The following is a 23881-nucleotide window of genomic DNA, read 5'->3' as shown; positions in this document are numbered from 1 at the left end:
TGTTTCTCTGGCTCTTTGTTCTATTTTCTTTTCCTTATCCTGCGAATGGGAGTTAATCAAATCTTCTGCCAGAACTTTAGTGGGAGTTCTTGGGGCCCGATATTGCATTTGAAGAAAAACAGCTAAATCTTTTTTCAATGACTCTACATCATGTTCAATGGCAATTAATTGTTCAAATATTGAAACCACCGTTTGCACTGTGAGAAGGCATTGCTTTGCCATAAACTCGGTTGAATTTTCCCAGGGTAAACTCTCCATACTCTGAATTATCTGGTTCTTTGCCTTTTTAGTCTTTAACTTAGACTCCATAAAGGAAGTTGTTGGGCTAGTTGTTTGTGATAAGAGCTGGCAATCATTTTGTTCTCCCTCCACCAGATCAGAGAAGTCTAGTAAATGCTGATTTGCCATATCTTTTTGCTGGTCCTGTTCTAATCTCTCCAGATTGTTGGAGATGTGGGGGTTAGTTTTACTTACAGATCTCTTGCCAACAAAGAGCTCCTCAATTCGTGGTTGTTTTGCTGTCTTCACTGGAGGGAGAGATCCTGGGCTGGTGCCATGGCGTTTCTTTCTTTTTTCCATGCTTATTTAAACCTTTGGCAGCAACAAAAATTTTGTTTGTATTATGTTCTACACTGTTATCTCCACCAAAAAATGTTAATTAAATAAAAAAGAATCGAGTAGGAGTACTAAAAATTGATAAAATAAAATAAAACCGGGAGGCACTACTGCAAACACGCTCCAGCTGCACCGGCTGCAGCTTCTATTTTTTCTTCCATACACTGGATTTTCTGTTCATTGATTGCTAAGGCATTCTGTATCCTTTCAATTTTGTCATCTACATTTTTGATAGTTTTTTTCAATTCTCCCATTTCATTTTTCATTTCTTCATGATTCCTCCTTGTCTCTTCATGATTAGTAGTTGTCACTTCTTGGCTTTTCGCCAATGTCTCTTGTATCATCTGGAGCATCAATTGCATACTCTGCATCATTGGAGGTGGTCTCGTTGTTCCTGCCATCTTTTCACCTTTCTCCAACCCCAACACACTCTCAATTGATCTTTGATTTGAAGAGGGAGGTGTTGCTGAAATCACATTGGGCGTAGTTTTTTTCACTAATTTTACTGAAGTTGCCATTTTTATCCCCCTATTTATCCTTGCCCACAATTGCATATGAGTTCTACTTTACTTCTACTTTATCAGTAATATCAATGAAATAAATAATTGTATATTTCAATATTTAACAATAATTAACCTTCCTTAATATCACGTTTCAATACCTAAACATTTCTATGTAGTATTCTATTCTATTTTTGGTCCTTAATTAATATATATCATAGATTTATATATCACCCTATTATCTTATACCAATAGATGTCTCTCAATTTTATCATTTATACAGGTATTCAATTCTAGTAATTAGTTTGTGTGTGTGTGTGTGTGTATATATAAAGCTTATGTCACCATTGGTTTTCTTGCGTCAGACTTAACAGTTCAAATTTACAGTCCACTAGGTGTCACCCTCTCCTCAGTGTCACTGTTAGTATCCACGATTCCAGCAAAAAAGTGAAGAAAAGGTCTCCTTCTAAAACAGTCCTCTTTCTACTGTCTCTGACACTGTTCCAAGTTCCGAGGCAAATAAATATCAAGTACTTATAAGTTCAACTATTCTTTGGGGAAAACAAAACAGCAGGAGGAAGAGCGAGAAGAGAAAAAAAACTCAACTACCAACCTGACTGTTAAACAATCTTCTCTGAGCTTTCCAAATCTTCTCGGCAGATATTATGTTCCACTCCTGTTGTCCATGCCGGATTTTCGTTCTCACTGTGGCCAATTCCTTCAACTTATTCAGGCTGCCCCTTCCAACTCAGCATCTCTCACTTCTTTTCAGCAAAATTGAACTGCAAAAACAGTCTCCTTCCCGGCGCCTTCTTCTTTCCAGCTCACTCTCTCTGCCAATTTCGCATTGTCCTCCTCTTTGGGTCTTCAGTAATAGTAACAGATATCACGATTTCAACTGCTTTCTCTCTCTGCTTCCTTCTTATGCGGTCGCCATCGCTCCAGTCCTAACCAAATGGCAGAATAGTTCCTTGTCCGTTTAGAGTGTTTCTCCTATCCGCAGGGGGATTTGCCTTATCACCCCAGCGTCTACAGAGTATCCCCCTTAATCTGCTGGCCCCTTCAGGATCAGCAGCGCTCAAAAATGAGCCCAAACAAAGAAGTTAGAGTTAGAGGTTAGGAGAACTCCCTTTTCTCCGTTCTAAGCACAGTGACGTCACCACAGGAAGTCTCGGCATTTACTTATTTGTATTATTTCTTTTATACCTTTTTTAGTTGGTTTTTATGTATTTTATTATAAGCATTTTTTTTAAAAAATCCCTTTAATTGATTAATATTGTACTCTGAATATTTTAATAACTTTATCTTTTTAGAAAGTTAAAAATCTGAATCATGCCAAGGGTAATATACATACTAAATAATAAACTAAAACATTATTTTAATATTAAAGCAGTTCAGATTTCTTATTTTAAAATAATTAATTTGATAAAATTAAGGTGAAAATGGTAATCAACTGTTTTTGTACTATAGCCAATGTACAAAAATGAATACGCAGCTTCAGCAGCTATTTTTCTCAAAATTACCCTGAAACCTTCCAAATATTTAAGCTTGTGTTGAAATTTGAAAGAATGAAGCATATGTTGAGTTTATGTGGAACAGTAGGTTCAAAGACTCCGCAGGTTTTATCAGAGAAGGAGTAGGATTGGGTGGATACTTTCAACAGTCATTTAAAGAAGCTTTTTACTCCTTTTTGGTGTAGCAATCTAAATTAAAGCAATTGCACAAATGATCACCTCTTTGAGTAATTGATTATTCTGCCCAGGTGGGTGGATTTTTCCTAAATTGTCTGCTTCTAGGAATAAATCTAGCACAACTCCCCTTATTAATGAAATCAAACATATTCATTACTCAATATAGAGATTATTTCGTTGAGATAATCAACTAAATATCCTTGAGACTAGCAAACCTTACCCATGCCATCATACCCTCGGCATGTTTTCATTAACTCTAGCATAACTCATGTATCATTTATTAATGCCAGGAATATTTACTTCACTCAGGAGTTGGAGTCTTGTGGGTACCAGTAATGATGGAATCAGCCTGCATATGCATAGTTTTGTACAGCAATTTTCATTAAGGGTATAAGAAAACTAACATAATGGAAGCATAATTATTTTTTCTGTCATTATATTTACAAATGCAGAATCATTCAGATAATGATTCAACAAGTGCAGGTAGATATTTAAAAAAACTGGACAGCCATATTTAGTTACTATTTCACTTTTGCATAAATGTCAGATATGGAATTCCCTCCTACGCTTTCATTTTCTTTCATTGGATTCTATAGAACAAAGAATATAATACTATTTTTCTGTGCCTATTAGGCATTGACAAATAGACACTTTCTATTTTTCTGTACCTATTAGACACTTTCGTTAGCGCTTTCAACTGTTTGATATGACATTTCAGTTAAATTCATTGCTTTACAGTTCATCGTTCAAGAGCTGAAAAATTGTAATTATACAGCAGCTGAGCTTGGTGCAAGCTACTTAAATGCACTACTCTTAGCCCTAACCTTCTTGTGGCATTTCCAGCATTTTATATGAACTCACTAAAGCTTTTTTATTTCCATTCACCATTCATTATTAACCTGCTCTTACATTTGTTCAGGATCACAGTCTGCTAATCCACAGTCTGGTGGTAAGGTTTTTTTAGATTTTGTGTGGGCACTCTTGTTTGACCATCTATTGCAGGACCCTATTCAGCAGAAACATTGTGTATTTGGGTATACAAGAAATATGTTTCAGGCCCCAAAATAGTGATCATATATGAAGAATCAAAAGTGTATTGAGAATAGCTCAATAGGAGGGATTAGGGACACATTTGTGATGCTGTAAATTTTTTTACAGTTATTCTAATCAAGGAAAATAATATTGTCATATATTTCAATCAAACATACTTTATTTGTGAAGATTCAGTTTATGATCTACATGGTGTTCTCACAATACTTCAAGTAAACAATTTGAAATAAATAGTATTTTTAAAAGTAAATACTGTATTTTTCGGATTATAAGACACACCTTTTTCCCTCAAAAAAGAGGGTGAAAATCTGGGTACATTTTATACACTGAATACAGCATTTTTGCCTCCCGAAACCCTGCCCCCTTTGCAAAAATGACCGTGCATAGCCTTTAGGAGGCATTCAGAGTGCTCCTGGGGCTGGGGAGGGCAGAAATGAGCGAAAAACAGGCTGTTTTTTGCTCAGTTTTGCCGCCCACCCAGCCCCCAGGAACATTCTACAAGCCTCCTAAAGGGTATGCATGCCCTTTTTTTTTTTTGACAAAAACCGGGCCCATTTTTGCAAAAACCGGGCCGTTTTTGGGAGATCTGCAGAGTGCAAAACCTTTTTTTTTTAAATTTGCTTCAAAATCTTGGTGTGTCTTATGTTCTGAAAAATATGGTAGTGCACAATTGCAGCCTTGGTAAAAAAAAATGTTCCATATGTATTTGAAAAGACAAAAAATCAGATTTGATCAATTTTCAGTTGCTTTTCACAACCCTCATTATCCTGTGTGTTTAGAAATAATACTGTGATTTGATGAATGGTAATCTAAGAAAATAGGAATAGGTTTGCATTCTCCAAATTATCTGAATGTTGTCCTAATTCCCTGATCAGTTTTAATGCATTTTAAAAGTATATATTCTTATGTCTGGTTTGATATATATCATTTTTCTGCTGCATAGATTCCTATATAAAAGAGCATATATTATTTCCCAAACTTCTGAAAACTATATTCCTGTTTCTGAAACAAAAAATAGAAAAATCTCAATGGTTTTATAGACAGCAAGGGTTATACCCATTTAGCAGTGACGTGTGGTGAGGTTTATGGCTGGTGAGGCACTGACACAGTGGTGGGTTTCAAATTTTTTTAGACTTGTGGACTTCAACTCCACAGCAAGGCATGCTCAGTTCCGATTTAAAGCGACAGCATTTGTTTTTCTCCTTTGCAAAAAGGTTTCCTTCATTCTTTTTCTTCTCCCTCCCCCTACTTCCTCCCTCTCTCCCTCCCTCCCTCCCTCTTAAACAGACACACGCACACAGAGAAGTTGGATTGGACGATCTCTCCTACCCCGTGTGTGTGTGTGTGTGTGTGTGTGTGTGTGTGTGTGTTGAAAAGGCAACATGACTCTGCCTGCAATCAAACTACACTTGGGGAGGGATCTACACTTGAGGATGAAGTTTGAATTCCTCCCCCTCCCTTCGACCCACACGTACCTTTTCCAGCTCTTTCAGAGAGGATTTCAACTCTGCTCTTGCCTGTCATCATGAAAAGAAAAACAATGTAAAAGGAAAAAGGCAAGAGCAGAGGTCAGGCTGAGCTAGTTGCTGCCAGAGTCACCGTGGATGACTCTGCTTAACTGTTTAAAAAAGCGCCCTCTACAGGAGGAGGCAGGAAAATGACATGCCTCACTATGTCAGGAATTTTTAAGCTTTTAACCCTTGCTTAACTCTGCTCGGGTGATCATAAAATGCCTAAAGTCAGACTAGATGAGGCACGTCATTCTCCTGCTTCCTCCTGTAGAGGGCGCTTTTTAGAGGCTTTTTTAAACAGTTAAGCAGAGTCATTCACGGTGATTCTGGCAGCAACTAGCTCAGCCTGACCTCAGCTCTTGCCTTTTTCCTTTTACATTTTTTTTTCTTTTCATGATGACAGTGGTGAGGCTCTGCCTCCCCTGACTGCACATCCCTGCTATTTAGTGAGGCAATAGCGCTGATTATATGTACTTATTTTGTCTCCTTTCAGAAAGACTGTTGTGTCCATTTGGTTCAATTCAGTTAGGATTTATCTGTCTTGTTGGATTTGCTTGGATCTGCTTTGTTTTATACTAAAACTTTCAGGACTACCAAATGAACCCTGGTGCAAAAAACATTTCTCATTTATTTAGAAATATTTTAAATGTAGCAGACTAATTTTTACAAATAAGTTAATTATGTTGATACTTTACAATTTTTGTTGATCTACTGCAAAATTCCAAATGTTTACTAGTAGATTCAAAATTACACTCTGATTGCTATTTTCATAGCAACATTAGAGACATGTTGAATTTCATAAAACATATAAACATGAAAATGTGTACAGTTTGGGAAATGCTGTTGTATTATCACTGCAAAAATAATGATTACATAACATTTGCATGGAGCACTATCTTGCCTCATCATCTTTCATGGGGTTTATCCCCCCCCCCTTCCCTCCCTCCTTCCCTCATGCAGAGAGAGAGAGAGATTGGTGAAGTTTATATATGGACCGTCTTTAAATTGGTGAAGTCTTGATCATATTCTACATATATTCCTAAAGATGGTATTTTAAAAGCTTTTCACAGGAACTAGGCTGATAAAAATATATATTTCCTGTTTTTTTAATCAGAGGGCTTGCTTGCTGCTAGATCTGCATTTATATTCGCAGTCAATGTTCTGCTGCAATGCCTGCTCAAGTCACGGTGAATCTTTAGGAAGATATATATTCAGGATTACTGCTTCATTTCCAAATTACCAGAGTTAAACATTCTTCAAATTGCTCATAAATCCCTACCTGAAAGCACATTCCATCTCAAGCTTGTTCTTAGACGTCTTTTTAAATTTTCTATCAAGTTGCTTACAAATTATGTTCATGAAGTTGCTTTTATTTAATTTTACGATTATGCTGAAAAGACAAGGCCAATCTACCTAGAAGATTTTACAACATTGGAAACTTACAAGGATCCAAAAATAAAAATACAAAAATTACTATATTATAGTAGATTTTGTGAAATTATCAATTATTGCAAAGTTCTAATAAACAGCTATGGTAAAAGTAAATTCATAAATACACAAATATTTGTATACAACTCAAAGCATTAAATTTTCTAAACACATGTTTTCTTGTTAATCTACTTCACCTCACAGGAATTCGGAAGCTATTTACCAATTTCACCAGTTTCAGAACTGATTGAATAGTGGTGAAATTATATTCAAAAGTGGAATATGAGGAAAGTAATGGCACCCAATAAGTCTTGTAAATTATGTTAGGTCTGTTTTGTTTCAAATGTATTAGAGTCCTGAAAATAGTAGCTGGTAATGATATTTATACTGGTAAGATTTTCCTAATACTTCTGGGAATAAAAGAAAATTAGAATCATTTAATTTCATGTTAAAATGCAAAACAACTAAATGCATTTTTGGACATGAATTGACAATACCTGCTGACTAGATGTCAAATAATATACTTTTCTAGGTTATAAAAAATTTCTTCAAAGTCTTCTAGGAAATTTAAACTTGTTCTACATAATAGAATTGTAAAACATTTTCTTTGCCTTCAGCTGGAAGCCGTTCTGGTTCTCCTGGAAGAGTTTTGACTACAACTACACTTTCAACTATGAATACAGGTATTCAGAGAATGCTAGTCAGCTCTGCAACAGCACAAAAACGGAGCAAGATTCCTCGAAGCCAAGGATGCAGCAGAGAAGCAAGTCCTTCAAGATTGTCTGTTGGTAAGATTTGTTCATTATAGCTAGCAGAGATTACACTATTTATGTTACACATAACGACTGAAAATAGGAAAGAGAAGCTATACCTCATCTCACAGAACTCTTGCAATATGCTACCAAAATAGTAATTTTCAGCATCAGAATACTTCACACTAAGGCCTAAAATAAGTCTGCTAAGCACAAATTCTGTCATTTTCCTAAAATTTAGGCTAAGCATTTCAGCACCATCCAGGTAAAATTATCATGCCATCTCTAACACACATGTGCATGCACATGCACGCACAGACCATGGCCTTGCAACACAGCACTATCCTAGAATGACAGTCCTAGAATGAAAGAACACAAATTTCCTGAACATGTAACTAAAATGCTATTGATTCTGCCTTTTTAGTTTCTGAGATTAGTATTGCATTGGGAGAAGAAAACATAAATGTACATTTTTACAGATATCACTCAGGTTTATTTTAAAGCATAAATCTGAATTGATAAACAAGTATATAGATATAGTAATATCAATTTTCCCTGAAGATAGTTATATGTTTAATGTTGATTCATATATCATTCTAGCTATAACTAGTTTATCAAGTCATTTTTCTGGGATTGTCTCCTATATTCACTATAAGCAAATAGCCCCACTCCAGGAACCTTCCAGGCAGTCGCTTACACGACAAACCATTTTGTATTACATTTTTGCTGATAAATAAATGAAGGGAGACTAGCATAGATCTATTTCAAGCTATTTAGCTCTCATCAGCTAGCCATACCCTTACTGGGATTCGAATTTGGGCTGCTTATATATTAGGCAGTTGTATTAACCTGTAAGCTACAAGTTCTCCTCCTTTATCAGCTGAGCCAGGGAGTGATTAAGTGTTTTTTCTTCTGTCAAAACACCCAGGTGCTTATGGCTAGCTGATGAGAGCTAAATGGCTTGAAATATATCTATACTAGTCTTCCTTCATTTATTTATCAGCAAAAATGTGTGTGTGTGTGTGTGTGTGTGCACGCGCGTGCACGCGCTGGTGTTGTATTCGGGTCTTTTCCCATGTAAGATTGAGATTGTCTTGGCAATGTTTCGGCGAGGTCCCACTCGCCATCTTCAGGCTGGTGTTTTCGGCTTCATACTTGTGTGAGTAAGGCGTGGTCGGAGCTGTCGTCTTTCAATAAATCTTGGTGTGTGTGTGTGTGGAGTGCTGGCTTTGTTGCTGTAAGTGGGTTGATTGGCTGTGCAGTTGCATCCTGATTGGTAGATGGATAAACATCAACTCCATCTACCAATCAGGATGCAACTACACAGCCAATCAACCCACTTACAGCAACAAAGCCAGCACTCCACACACCCCCACCAAGATTTATAGAAAGACGACAGCTCCGACCACGCTTACTCACACAAGCACGAAGCCGGAAACACCAGCCTACGATATGTATATATTTATATATTTAAAATCTACAAAAACATTGTAGACACATACATACATACATACATATATACACACATACATACACACACATACATATACACACACACATACATACATATATATATTTGTGTTGTATTTGTGCTGATAAATAAATAAAGGGAGACTATCAGTCTTGTCAGCACAAATGCAACACAAATGTAACAAAGGCAACAGTAAAAATAATGGCTTTCTGTCGTGATGGTCTCTTGTGATAGACAGAGAAAGGAAGCAGTGTGCTTCCTCCCATATTTGGGCATACCAGGGGTTGTGGCACAACACACACACACACACACACAAACACACACATACAGTGGGGCAAAAATGTATTTAGTCAGCCACCAATTGTGCAAGTTCTCCCACTTAAAAAGATGAGAGAGGCCTGTAATTGACATCATAGGTAGACCTCAACTGTGAGAGACAAAATGAGAAAACAAATCCAGGCAATCACATTGTCTGATTTGGAAAGAATTTTTTTGCAAATTATGGTGGAAAATAAGTATTTGGTCAATATCAAAATTTCATCTCAATACTTTGTTATATATCCTTTGTTGGCAATGACAGAGGTCAAATGATTTCTGTAAGTCTTCACAAGGTTGACACACACTGTTGCTGGTATGTTGGCCCATTCCTCCATGCAGATCTCCTCTAGAGCAGTGATGTTTTGGGGCTGTCACTGGGCAACATGGACTTTCAACTCCCTCCAAAGGTTTTCTATGGGGTTGAGATCTGGAGACTGGCTAGGCCACTCCAGGACCTTGAAATGCTTCTTACAAAGCCACTCCTTCGTTGCCCGACCGGTGTGTTTGGGATCATCGTCATGCTGAAAGACCCAGCCACATTTTATCTTCAATGCACTTGCTGATGGAAGGAGGTTTGCACTCAAAATCTCACGATACATGGCCCCATTCATTTTTTCCTGTACATGGATCAGTCATCCTGGTCCCTTTGCAGAGAAACAGCCCCAAAGCATGATGTTGCCAACGCCGTGCTTCACAGTAGGTATGGTGTTCTTTGGATGCAACTCAGCATTCTCTCTCCTCCAAACACGACGAGTTGTGTTGCCACCAAACAGTTCTACTTTGGTTTCATCTAACCATATGACATTCTCCCAATCCTCTTCTGGATCATCCAAATGCTTTCTAGCAAACTTCAGACGGGCCCGGACATGTACTGGCTTAAGCAGGGGGACACATCTGGCACCGCAGGATCTGAGTCCCTGGCAGCATAGTGTGTTACTGATGGTAGCCTTTGTTACGTTGGTCCCAGCTCTCTGCAGATCATTCACTAGGTCCCCCCGTGTGGTTCTGGGATTTTTGCTCACCGCTCTTGTGATCATTTTGACCCCACATGGTGAGATCTTGCATGGAGCCCCAGATCAAGGGAGATTATCAGTGGTCTTGTATGTCTTCCATTTTCTAATTATTGCTCCCACAGTTGATTTCTTCACCAAGCTGCTTGCCTATTGCAGATTCAGTCTTCCCAGCCTGGTGCAGGTCTACAATTTTGTTTCTGGTGTCCTTCGACAGCTGTTTGGTCTTTACCATAGTGGAGTTTGGAGTGTGACTGTTTGAGGTTGTGGACAGGTGTCTTTTATACTGCTAACAAGTTCAAACAGGTGCCATTAATACAGGTAATGAGTTGAGGACAGAGGAGCCTCTTAAAGAAGAAGTTACAGGTCTGTGAGAGCCAGAAATCTTGCTTGTTTGTAGGTGACCAAATACTTATTTTCCACCATAATTTGCAAAAAAATTCTTTCCAAATCAGACAATGTGATTGTCTGGATTTGTTTTCTCATTTTGTCTCTCATAGTTGAGGTCTACCTATGATGTCAATTACAGGCCTCTCTCATCTTTTTAAGTGGGAGAACGTGCACAATTGGTGGCTGACTAAATTCTTTTTTGCCCCACTGTATGTATGTATGTATGTATGTATGTATGTATGTATGTATGTATGTATGTATAAATAATAGTGCTTTAAGAATGCTCAGTATTATACAAAGTAAAATACTTGGGATTACATTAAAATATGATTTTTTTTCTGTGTTCTTCCCTTTTTGTGCTGCTGTTGGCCTGTCCCCTGAATCATACTAGCTCGAGGTAGTCGCATTCCTCGACCTAGTGTAAGTCAGGGATGCAGTCGGGAAGCCAGTCGGGAAAGTAGCAGGGATACAAGCCCTGTCCGCTCTTTTGCACCCCTTGGTAAGTACATGGAAAGCTTGTTATGCATGGTTGTTTGCTCCTGATTATCTGCTAATATAAGCTGAAGTAAAAATGACAAGTAAATATTTGCCCACATAAAAGACATGTGATTTGCCTATTTTGGCTGAAGAAATTTATCCATCTGAGGAGCTTAAAAATTTCCTGTGGAATTGTAGAATAATTGAACAATCCAAAGGTACATGCATAAGTAATTCTAAACTTCTGTTGCATACATCGGTAATTTCTTCAATATATATGTTTCTGAAGAAAATCAGACTGCAATTTTATATCAGGTTATTTTATATCGTATTACTGCCATATAATGACAAATGACAATCATATAACAGGAATAGAATAATGATTAGCAATTTGAATTTTTTTTTCATCCTACTACTTAATGGGCAAATCTTACATAGGCATTCAAACTCTGTATTTCATTTTATGATTCTGGCATACTTTCCAGTGTCCATTCTTTTTAACACATAACATGCTAACCTGTTAACTGGCTCATTACATCACCATAATAATTATTGACTTGAGTTTCTGATTTCTAAGAAATCAGATGAATACTGAATTAACAAAAATATTATTCCTTTTAGTTATATTTTAATGTCACAAGTTTGATTTAAGTATTATTGATTAAAGCGATCAATATTTCTTTTTTTTAAATGCATAGTTTTATTTTTTTATTTTTTTTCATGGAAAAAAGGCTTACAACAGGTTTTAAATACCAATTAAAAGCATCATTTTTTGTATGTGAAATCCATCAGTACAATGGTACTCCCTGACACCTGCTTATGAACTTATTTTAATTAAGATTTAGTTGCTTTTAATTCAGAAAAAATAACATGTTGTTATTTTGGTAGTGTTTCTTTCTAATAAAAAGATACATAGAATCATAGGAATTGAATATATGACTGTACATGTGCACACATAAAAATATAATGCAGTATATTTTATATCCATTTGTTAATTTTGACTGCAGCAGATTGTATTTTAAACAATGAAAAATAGTCACTGTGCTTTTGCTACACTTGTTTTAATCAATTGTGACTAAATTGTTTTTATGATTTGCATGGTACACTGGATTTATATCATGAATTAAATCACGTATTAATTATGTATGTTATCTCGCAAAATTTTATTCAATCCATTTTTATTTCAGTATACTTTACAAATTTAACAAGAACTTCAATGGTATTGTCTGTAAATTTCTAAGATGAACAGCTGTCCTATATCCTTAGCTTCTGCAGTGTCTGCGATGAAGTGAATATTACTTAGAAACACTTAAACTAAATAAAAATTGTAATAGTATTTTAACAACAAAGAATATGATTTCATGCCAACATTTAAAGCTGATTATTTACAACTCCTGCATCTTCTTTATAAAATTATAAATTGCTTTGCACTTTATTACTCTGTTTAGGGTATAAGCAAGTCTAGAAATGGTTTTTATAGGCAGTCCTTGACTTACAACCACAGTAGGGACTGGAACTTCCATTACTAAATAGATAGTTTTTGAGTTCAGCTGAGTTTACAGCCATTTTTACAATGGTCATAAAGTAAATTTGGCTTTCACTATTGATTTCACTTGTTGGAAACCCTTTGAGAAGGTTGCAGATGGTGATCATGTGACCCCAGGATACTGCAATCATTGAAAATACATGCCAGTTTTTATCACATGACCATAGGAATACAGTAGTCATAAGTGTGAGAAGTGATCATGAGTCACTTTTTTCGATTCTGTCATAATTGCAAACAGCTACCAAACAGATGGTTGTAAGTCAAGGACTAGTCTGTTTTTTCATAAAATAGTTCCAAGTGATATGTTCTGGGAGAGTCATAGATTAAATATTACATAGACAACCAAGATAACATAGACAAGACTGCTACACCCTTGTTTTTCATTCAGTAGCCACAAGAATAAGTGAAATGATAGTATCCACTGTCACTTACATGCCACTTACCGTATTTTTCAGAGTATAAGATGCTCCAAAATATAAGACATACCTAGCTTTTGGGGAGGAAAACAAGGGGAGTGGGGAAATCTGCCTCTGCCTCCCATCAATTTGCCTCCTTGCAGTAAACAGCAAACAATACATAAGATATACACTGTTTATAGTGTTACATTTCAGACTATACTTGTACAGATGCTGTTAAAATTGATGTGGCTTTCTGGAAGTATATATTATTCTCTGTTATTTAAAAGAAGATACAATAGCACTGGGCCTCTTCAGATCAAGCATTTATTTTAAAAAGCTTCTTCATTTTGTTAAGTTGTTTAAAACAATAATAAAGCAGACTTTAAAAAATAAGTAATAATTTGAACATTATATAGACATATATAGTTATTGACACCTCCTTGCAGCAAACAGCAAATAGCCTGTTTCAGTTTAGCCTGATTAGAAGAAGAAAAAAACTGCCTCTGCCTCCCAGCAAACAGAAAGTTTCACTTTCAATTTCAGTTTAAGCACCGGCTTCCCGAAGGTCAGCTGTTTCAGGCTGCAGCGATTGCCATAGCCTATTCCAGTCTCCGCAAGCCCCATTCTTTCAGTTTGCTGCAAGGAGGTAAATTGCTGGGAGGCAGAGGCCAAAGGGTGGGGGGCAGTGGGTAGACGGACCTACATTCAGTGTATAAGACACACCCAGATTTTCACCCTCTCTCAGGGGCGGTGGGGAGTTGCATCTTGTACTCCGAAAAATACAGTAATCTATATATAAAGTAGCTAAGGAGCTAATTTTTAATTTTTTTAAAAAATCATATGTTATGAGTCATTGCTTTTACTCATTTTGTGTGTAAATTGGCTGGTAGGTGCAATCATCATGGACCCAATCTTCTAAACCGGTTCTTGCACTCCACCTGCTTCAAAAGTGCTTCTGTGAATAACCCCTCCCCAGAATTGTCATTTCAAACTTTTCAATGTAATTAAGCTTAGCTGATCTGAAAAGTTTGAAGGGATAAGAACTAGCCAAATAAAGTAGGAGAGATAAATTCCTCATGAATCCTGTAGCAATGAGTTCCATATTCTTGTCAGACAAACAACATAGCAGTGCCCATAGGACTTTTAGCTTTTGTCTTCCTTGTAGTTTGATCAGTTCCTATAGCTTAGATATCTTATTAAATCCAATTAGAGAAATAATATCTTTCCATCCCCAACATTACTTACAGTCTCCTTTGCATCTACTTCAAATAATCAAAGAGTCCTGTAAACATATTTATTTCAGCCACTAGCCTTGTTACTTTTTTATACTGATGTTTCCACTAACAGTATTTCTGAACACTTTTTAGTAGCTCAGTTCTGAATATACCTTGGCAGAAAATTGGATACAAGTGGTTGGCCATAGGAGCTATGAGTTGTTTTAGTTGTCCCACAACAAAGATTCATTGTAATTTCACCCTTGATTACTATTCACTATGAAAATCAGTCTCCAGAGGTAGCCTGATTTCTCACTTTGCCTAGAACTTGCTTCATTGCTTTCTCTGCAGTTTTCCTGTTCTGTATTATTATAATAACAGAGAGGGTTCATATGATCCTGTTATTATAGCTTCCAGGCATCACTCCAGATCTACTGGTGCTCTCTACTCTCCAGATGTTTATGGAGCTACAGGTGAAGGATGAGTACTCTTTGCTATCAGTTGTGCCATCATCCTGGATTACTTTTTACCATATTTGGTTTCTCATAAAGTCTATTTTTATTCTTTTCTACATTAGCTTGTATTCATAATTTTGGGATAATTGAAGTATATGAAACAATGCTTTCATTCCATATACCCTGAACATTTTCTCCTCCTAATTTAAGATGAATTTTCCTTTTTTTGTTTCATTCTTTATTTCTAAAGCTTTATTAATGCATGTTGCTTTTACATACACCATGATACAGCTTATATTGACCAAGTTCCTTAATATGATTCATAATTTCTAAACCGGTAAACACAAGACTGAACACATTTTAATAAGAGATTCTATAAGTTGTCAGTCTCTAAGTTCCTATATAATTAGGCTATCAATAGAATTTTGTTTTGATATTATAAAAGCCGCAGTAAAATAACTGTAAAATAACATGCATTTACATTTGCATTTAAGTGTCAACATTACAGTGAAATTTAATTTTATGAGGATATTTTGAGAACTCAATTTAATAAACATGGTTCTTTTCAGGGAGGAGGAGAAAATAATGATACATAGCTGACCATCATGTAAATGCTACAACTTATATACTTAAATTGGATATTGGAAATTGGTATTAGACCAAGCTTTCTTTGCAATTTTTACTATAGCAAATCCTAAAAAATGTCATTTTCACCTCTAACAATAAAGGTACTTTTAAAAAACTGAAGGAGAATTTTAACTGCAGATATAATTGCTTCATATGCATGTATTAACATTTTCTAGATTAGAGCCTATTACACTTTCCTGATTTAATAAATCAAATGTCATCTGGGATTAGTAGTAAGGATCCAAAAGGGGTAGAATTTATATATTTCAGATATTTGTTATTTTCCAAATAAATATTATATTTCCACTTTTTAAAATAATATATTAAACTTTCTAAGTCAAGTCAAATTAATTGATTTTTTTTTTATGCTGTTTATTTCAGGTTTTGGAATTAGTCAATCAAGCCGATTGTCTTCATCAGTTAGTGCCATGCGTGTCTTAAACACAGGCTCCGATGTTGAAGAAGCAGTAGCAGATGCTTTGGTATGTTTTTGTGGGAATAACAAAGTAGGATTTTTATTTTCTTATGCTTTATCTTTTATTGTCTAATTTGATTATTTATTCTGCCAAGTTAAATCATGCTCCTTTCCTAATAAATGTTAGTACATCTCTTTTTATTTATATAAGCATGTTTTTCTTAAGACTGTGTTCTTTGAAACCCCAGCCTAGCTTGTCTTCTACCTGTTTTATAAGAAAAAAGATAATGTCTTGCATGTAAATGTGTTGGATTCTGTGATACTTGTGTGAGAGAGGATTATGCATAATTTTGCAGAGAAGAATGTTAATTACACACTTTAAAACAAATATAAATACAAATCAGTGGCTGAGAAATCCAGCTGAGTTAATAAAATAATATTTTAATTAGATCTCATGACACATGTCACCTTCTTTATAAGCCCTACTTCACATATCTCAGTTTTTCCCCCTCTGCTCTTTGATCTCACAGTAATAATCTGATGACTTCAACAGGAATTCAGTTTATATCAAAACTGGATTCTTGTGTTGTAAATCATCTCCCTCTCTCTCTCTCTCTCTCCCTCCCCTCTCTCTGTATTCTGATTCTACCTGCTTAGCATATTTGCTAACAAGCTACTCAATGTTTGTATTCATAACCTTTGTTTTTTCTATAATGCTCTCAGCTGTTAGGAGACATTCGGACAAAGGTATAACTACTATTGTTTTCCTATTAATATTATTTTTATATATATATATATATATATATATATATATATATATATATATATATATATATATATATATATATATATATATATATATCCCAAACTTTATAATATATAAACAAAACACTATTTTGATAAATAGGATTTGTATTCTACATACATGTTTTAAATTACCAAAACATTCTAAATAGGTCTATATGGGTTTAAATGTAAATTAAATTTAAGTAAATTCCAAATATTTGTTTGTATGGGTTTTTTTTAAGTAATGCAGCCCCAACAGGACAAGCTATAATGTGAAATCACTAGAACATCTGCTGTGTTTTATCTTACCTATAGTTGTGGTAATAATGATTGGGGATAATGTCATTTTAATTAGATTTTTAGTTTAAATATCTCCTTTTTCAGATAAATAACAATAAGCATTTCCTCTTTTTAGTGAAGCCTGAAGATAATAGTAGGATCTGGAAAACTGAATCTCTGAACTGTCTGAAAAAAGCTTATTTTGCCATTGTTTATCTTATTATTACTTTTCTGTATAATAGAAAAAGCCAGTTCGAAGGAGGTATGAATCTTATGGAATATACTCTGATGATGATGCTAACAGTGATGCTTCCAGTGCCTGCTCAGAAAGATCCTATAGCTCACGAAATGGCACAATACCCACCTACATGCGACAGACAGAAGATGTTGCTGAGGTCCTTAACCGCTGTGCAAGCTCCAACTGGTCAGAGAGAAAAGAAGGTCTTCTTGGTCTACAAAATTTATTAAAAAATCAGAGGACATTAAGGTAAGAAATTAATTTTCATTGTACTCAGATGTAAAAGTATTCCCTATAATAGTGCAGATTTTAGTCTCAATCTTCTTAGTTGCTTTCAGTAGAAAACATATATTTATAATCTTAAATTATATTTATAAGACCACCTGACTCTAGGTGACTTCAGGCAGCAAACAATAAAAATAAAGAATAAAAACAATAATAAAAAAATGGTTAATGTGAATTAACCAAAGCCTGGGAGAAGAACCAGGTCTTCAAGGAGGAGAGGAGAGATCATTCAGACCTCTATGTGCTGTTCCAGAGGGCATGCATTGTTACAGAAAAGCATGCTTATAGACCATAGGTGGAGGGAGGGATCAATAATAGCAAACTGAAAAGTAGGCAGAGTGATCTGACCATGATAGAACTGGCAATAATGTATTCCAACAGCAAATCTCTTGTCCTAAGACAAAAATTAGATCCAATGTGCAACCTTTGGTGTGTCAAACTATTACCCTCAACCTTCCTGGTGAAGGAATCAATCCAACAACCACCCACACAGCTATAATCCCAGCTGTTTCTGCTGTCAGATACTAAGCAGTCCAATGTGCCATAATGCCACAGGTATTCAGAGTTAGTGCAAGTTCAACCCATTCCAGTTTTACTCAACAACACTAGTCTCAACCTGAAGTGGCTTTCCAATCTAATATTCCAATCAGCTAAACCACAAGTTATTTCAGAAGTTGTTTCATAAAGTCCACTAGGGTAAAATCCAAAATGAGAGTCTGGACCTGGCGTAACAGGTGTATGCCCTAACTTGGCTGTGAAACACGTACACCCGGACAGCTGCAGGAGTTAGCAATAGCAGAAAAAAATATCTAAATACTTGCACTTAACCTTCAACTTAATTTTTATACAGATGTGATTTTCATTGCATTAAGATTTTTACAGAAGTGCGATTTTTTTCTGGTTTAGTCTTAGGCTTTTGTTAAATAATGGAATTGGGTGCCAAGAGTCAGTTAGAGTAGGAAAATCCTGTACCAGGAAATAGATTGTTTTAGCAATACTATCATTTGCAACTCTTATTCACATGACCCAGTATTCTCTATTTTCTAAGGTAGAAATAAGGATCCATGCTGAATTCCCTTCAGGAAGGATCTTGATGGCTCAGGGACAGCATGGATGGAAAGAACAATGAGGCTCTTTATGTGACTTATCATAATTTGTTGAAAGAATATTTCTATTGTATTAAGGACACCTCATAATGACTTGACAAAGGGGAAAATGAGATTTTAAAAAAGCAATTTTTAGACAAGTACTGATACTCCTCAACTTACAATCATTTGTTTAGCCACTATTTGCATATTTGAATAGTCACAGTGAACAGTGATTTATAGATAGGTCCCGCACTTACAACCATCACAGCATTTGCATGGTCACATGATCAAAATTTGAATATATGGCAACTCGCATGTATTTATGACAATTACAGCATCCCAAAATCATGTGGTCTCCATTTGCAACCTTCCCAGCCAGTTCCCAACAAACAAAGCAAAAGGGGAAGCCAGATTTGCTTAACGACAGTGATTCACTTAACAACTGCAGTAATTTGTTTAACAACTATGCTAAAAAAGCTCATAAAAATCAGTTGACTCACTTGACAACCACCTGAGCAATAGAAACTGTGGTCCCAGTTATGGTCATAAGTAATGGACTACCTGTAAAATGGCTTAAGAGGGCATATATGATAAATGTTTGCAGTGCTGACTCTGAAATAAAGCTTTTTCCTTTCAAAACAATACCATGCTGTTATTTTCCTTAAGGACGTATAGCTATGTGATAAAACATCAGTCCAACTTATACTTTCTGCAGAATCTTCTTTTAAGATTAGAAATAGAATATTATCTATGTACCATGTTTTCCCCAAAATATGACCTATTCAGAAAGTAAGTCCTAACTTGAGTTTTACTTGTGCACCTAATATAAGCCCTACCCCTCAAAATAAGCCCCAACTAAGACCCCGCCCACTCCAGGGTGCACAGGTAAAAATTAAGCTAGGGTGGGTATTTGCCCTACTACTTATCTTCGGGTAGTTACAGCCAGGCCTTGTACACCTTAGCCCACTTCTTTTGCTGCAGCAGGCAATGCTTTCATGAATCCTAACCCTAACTCTTACTGATAACAGAGCTCTGGATTGATCCGGAGTTCTGTTATTGGCTGCAGAAACCTTCAGGAAATCCTTGCTGGTCTTGCCGGACAAAGAAGTTCTTGAAGGCCTCTGATAACGAAAAAGAGGCTGGGAGCGACACCCACAAATGAATGGATGATATCCCCTCCCAAAAAAATAAGACCTGGGGTCCTTTTTGGTGGCAAAAAATAAATAAATAAGACAAGGTCTTATTTTTGGGAAAACATGGAAGATAATACAGGGCAATGTGTTATTAAAAGTTCTTTTGCATTTTATGAGATCATCAACATATTATATTTTTAAAAAGTGGAATTGCAAATATTTTTAAATTAGGACATAGATTTTTTTAAAAGTTCTTCATCACATCCCTCTGAAGTTTTACTAAAGTAATATTTTGTCATTTTGGCAGTCGTGTTGAATTAAAAAGATTGTGTGAAATCTTCACCAGGATGTTTGCTGATCCTCATAGCAAGGTATGCATTTCCATTTTATTATTTATGATGATTTATTAAGCATTGTATAGATTAAAACTCTAAAAGCTTTCATTGGAGTTGCTTCACTCACAAAGTTAAAAGATAAGGACCATGGATTTCAAGTATTGCTGTTCTTCTAAAATTACACAAGTCCATGGTTCCTAAATTTAATTAATTTAATTTAATTTATTAGATTTATAGGCCGCCCAATCCCGGAGGACTCCGGGCGGCTTACACAGAACAAGAAAGGAAAACAAACAAAATAAAATAAAAATGAAGATTAAAATTCTCCAACACGCATACATTCAAGTTGGGGCTGGACCCTACATAATAAGGTCAACAGCCCCAGGCCTGCCGGAACAGCCAGGTTTTAACAGCTTTTCTGAAGGCCATGAGGGTGGGCAAGGTCCGGACCTCTGGGGGTAGCTCATTCCACAGGGTCAGAGCGGCCACAGAGAAGGCCCTCCTCCGAGGCCCCACCAGCTGACACTGTCCGGCTGATGGCGTCCTAAGGAGGGATCTTATCGGCCGTTGGGAGGTATGCGGCAGTAGGCGGTCTTGCAAATACGCTGGTCCTGAGCCATGTAGGACTTTAAAGGTAATGACCAACACCTTGAATTGCGTGCGGAGACCAATTGGCAGCCAGTGCAGCTCGCGGAGGATAGGTGTAATATGGGTGTATCTCGGTACACCCAATATCGCTCGAGCGGCTGCATTCTGGACTAGCTGTAGTCTCCGAACGCTTTTCAGGGGTAGCCCCATGTAGAGCGCATTGCAATAATCCAGCCTTGAGGTGACAAGGGCATGAGTGACTGTTTGAAGTGCACCCTGAACCAAGTCGGGCCGCAGTTGATGCACCAGGCGAACCTGGGCAAAGGCCCCCCTGGTCACAGCCGACAAGTGGTGTTCCAGTGTCAGCTGTGGATCCAGGAAGACCCCCAAATTGCGGGCCCTCTCTGAGGGTTGTAAGTTTTCACCTCCCAGGATCAAGGATGGACTGTCTGAACTGTCCTTTGGAGGCAGTATCCACAGCCACTCTTGTCGGGATTGAGTACGAGTTTGTTTACCCCCATCCAGATCCTGACAGCTTCCAGGCATCGGCACATCACGTCTGCCACTACACTGAGTTGGCACGGGGCAGATAGGTACAGTTGCGTATCATCTGCGTATTGATGGTACTTTATCCTGTGCCGTCGTATGATCTCACCCAGCGGTTTCATGTAGATGTTAAATAGAAGGGGGGACACGACCGAACCTTGCAGCACCCCACAATTGAGGGGCCTAGGGGTCGACCTCTGTCCCCCGACCAACACCGACTGCAACCTACCGGAGAGATAGGAGGAGAACCACCGTAGAACAGTGCCTCTCACTCCCACCTCCTCCAGACATCGCAGAAGGATACCATGGTTGATGGTATCAAAAGCCGCTGAGAGGTCAAGAAGCACCAGGATAGAGGAGTGCCCTCTATCCCTAGCCCGCCAGAGATCATTGGTCAGAGCGACCAAAGCGGTTTCTGTGCTGTACCCAGGCCTGAAACCAGACTGAAAGGAATCCAGATAATCCGCTTCATTCAAGGTCCGTCGGAGCTGAAGCGCCACCACCTTCTCAACAACCTTCCCCAAAAAAGGGGACAGTAGTTTTTCAGGACGGCTGGATCCAGGGAAGGCTTTCTTGAGGAGGGGCCTCACCACCGCTTCCTTTAATGGTTGCGGGAAAGACCCCTCCTGCAAAGAAGCGTTGGTGATCGCCTGGAGCCAGCCACGTGTCACCTCCCTGCTGGTCGAAACCAGCCAGGAGGGGCACGGGTCCAGTAAACAGGTGGAGGCACTCATCGCTCCCATGGCCTTGTCCACTTCCTCAGGGGTGACAAAATCGAACTCATCCCAGGAAAACCGACTTGGACTTGCCCTCGGCTGGTATTGCCCAAGCGGAGTCTAGATCTGTCCGAAACTGAGTGATTTTGTCTGACAGAAACTGAACAAATTCCTCAGCTCTTCCCTGCAGGGGTTCCCCCACCCCCTCACCTTTCAGGAGGGAGCGGGTCACCCTGAACAGGGTGGCTGGGCAAGATTCCACAGACGCAATAAGAGTGGAAAAATGAGTGCATTTTGCCGCCCGTATCGCCACTAAATAAGTCCTAATAAACACTCTTAGTAGTGTTCGATCAGATTCAGAGTTACTAGACCTCCAATGTCGCTCTAGGCGTCTCTTGTGGTGCTTCATCTCCCGGAGTTCCTCGGTAAACCAAGGTGCCCTCCTGGATCCACTGCCGCGGAGAGGCCTCAAAGGCGCAATCCGATCTAGTGCCTCAGTCACCGCAGCATTCCAAGCAGCGACTAAGGATTCGGGTTGCAGGCAAGGGAGTCAGGTATCTCTCCAATCTCCCTCTGAAATCCCATCAGGTCCATCAGGTGCCTGGGGCGGAACCACTTAATCGGCTCCACCTCTCTGCAGTGGGGGAGTAGTGTCCTGAAATCAAGCCTCAGCGAGGAGTGATCTGACCATGACAAGGGCGAGATCTCTATTCCCCTTAATTCCAGATCACGTCTCCACTGCCCCGAGAGAAATACGAGATTGAGTGTGTGTCCCGCTCTATGAGTTGGGCCCTGAACTATTTGGGTCAAGTCCATGGTTGTCATGGAGACCATGAACTCCTGCGCTCCATCAGAGTGTTCGCCAAGAGACGGTAGATTGAAGTCCCCCAGCACCATTAGTCTGGGGAACTTCACCACCAACCCAGCTACTGATTCCAGCAGCGCAGGCAGGGCTGTTGTGACGCAGCTGGGAGTAGGTACGTCAAGAACAAGCCCGCTTGAACCCCCCAACTTCAAGAGAAGGGACTCACACCCCACAATCTTCGGGCAGGGATCCTGCGAGGAACTAACAACTCCCAGACAACCATTGCTACTCCCTCACCCCTTTTTCTGGTGTCGTGGTTGGTGAAGCACCCGAAACCCATCTGGGTACATTTCTGAGAGGGGGACTCCTCCCTCTTTGCCCAGCCAGGTTTCAGTTATACATGCCAGGTCTTCCCCCTTGTCTAATATCAAGTCCCGGATGAGGGGAGCCTTATTCACAACAGACCTGGCATTTAGCAACAGCAACCTGAGACCAGGACCCTGAACTCCTCTGCCACCAGGTTCTTGAGGTGAACCTGAAGGGCTGGAACAAGGAATCACTGTGATGTAGCAAGTCCTTCTTCCCTGGTAATAGCTAGCCCTACGGCTCCCGTCATATCTGCCCCTCTCAGTCATGACCGAAATGCTCCGACCCTCTTCCCCACCCGCAGGCCACACACAGCATTCACTCTAGGGCGAGGGGCGGATACGGGCCCCCAACCACTTCTGCTTCTGCCCTCAGTGGAGGGGGCTCCAGGTCGTACCCCCAGTCCCATCGCTTTCACTCAACAGGCATTTCCACACAAGCACACCCCACGATAATTGTTAAAATACAAACAACAATAAAAATAATTAACTAATTAATTTAAAAGTGGGCGCATTCATTCTCACAATCGTACTATCATACACTCAACACACAAGTTAAAAAATGCAGATTCTTAGGTCAGCGAAAATTGGTGGGGGAGGAAAACTCCTCTTCCCCCACGCAGTCTGGGAAAAGGTGGTAAAGTCTGAGGTGACTGAAAAGGCTGGTGCTGGTTGAAAGGAGCAAGTTCCCAGTCTCTTCGACCCTGTCCTCCCGGGGCGACAACGAAAGAAGGGTGCACGCTGATCGGAACGACCAGTGGCAACGATGTCCAAAACCAACACCACAGTGAAGAAGAAGAGGGGGGAGGTAGGGAGAGCTGTATCCAAGATGGAATGGCAGCGGTAGAA

The 23881-nt window shown here is 38.4% G+C and overlaps 1 protein-coding gene across 6 annotated transcripts in view; it reads left to right on the top strand.

Annotated features, from left to right (window-relative positions):
* CLASP2 (cytoplasmic linker associated protein 2) overlaps window positions 1-23881 on the top strand; it is a 378890-nt gene that overhangs the window by 281681 nt on the left and 73328 nt on the right. For all 6 annotated transcript variants that reach the window (XM_032238129.1, XM_032238126.1, XM_032238125.1 and 3 more), the window contains 5 exons: window positions 7413-7583; window positions 11128-11235; window positions 15835-15935; window positions 17176-17420; window positions 19985-20048. In XM_032238129.1, the coding sequence (XP_032094020.1) occupies window positions 7413-7583; window positions 11128-11235; window positions 15835-15935; window positions 17176-17420; window positions 19985-20048 (689 nt within the window). The remainder of the gene's footprint in view (window positions 1-7412; window positions 7584-11127; window positions 11236-15834; window positions 15936-17175; window positions 17421-19984; window positions 20049-23881) is intronic.

The sequence above is a fragment of the Thamnophis elegans genome, chromosome Z (assembly GCF_009769535.1).
Source record: "Thamnophis elegans isolate rThaEle1 chromosome Z, rThaEle1.pri, whole genome shotgun sequence".
In the NCBI taxonomy this organism is placed as follows: Eukaryota; Metazoa; Chordata; class Lepidosauria; order Squamata; family Colubridae; genus Thamnophis; species Thamnophis elegans.
Note: the sequence above shows the minus strand (reverse complement) of the source record. Positions and strands in the feature narration are given on the sequence as shown.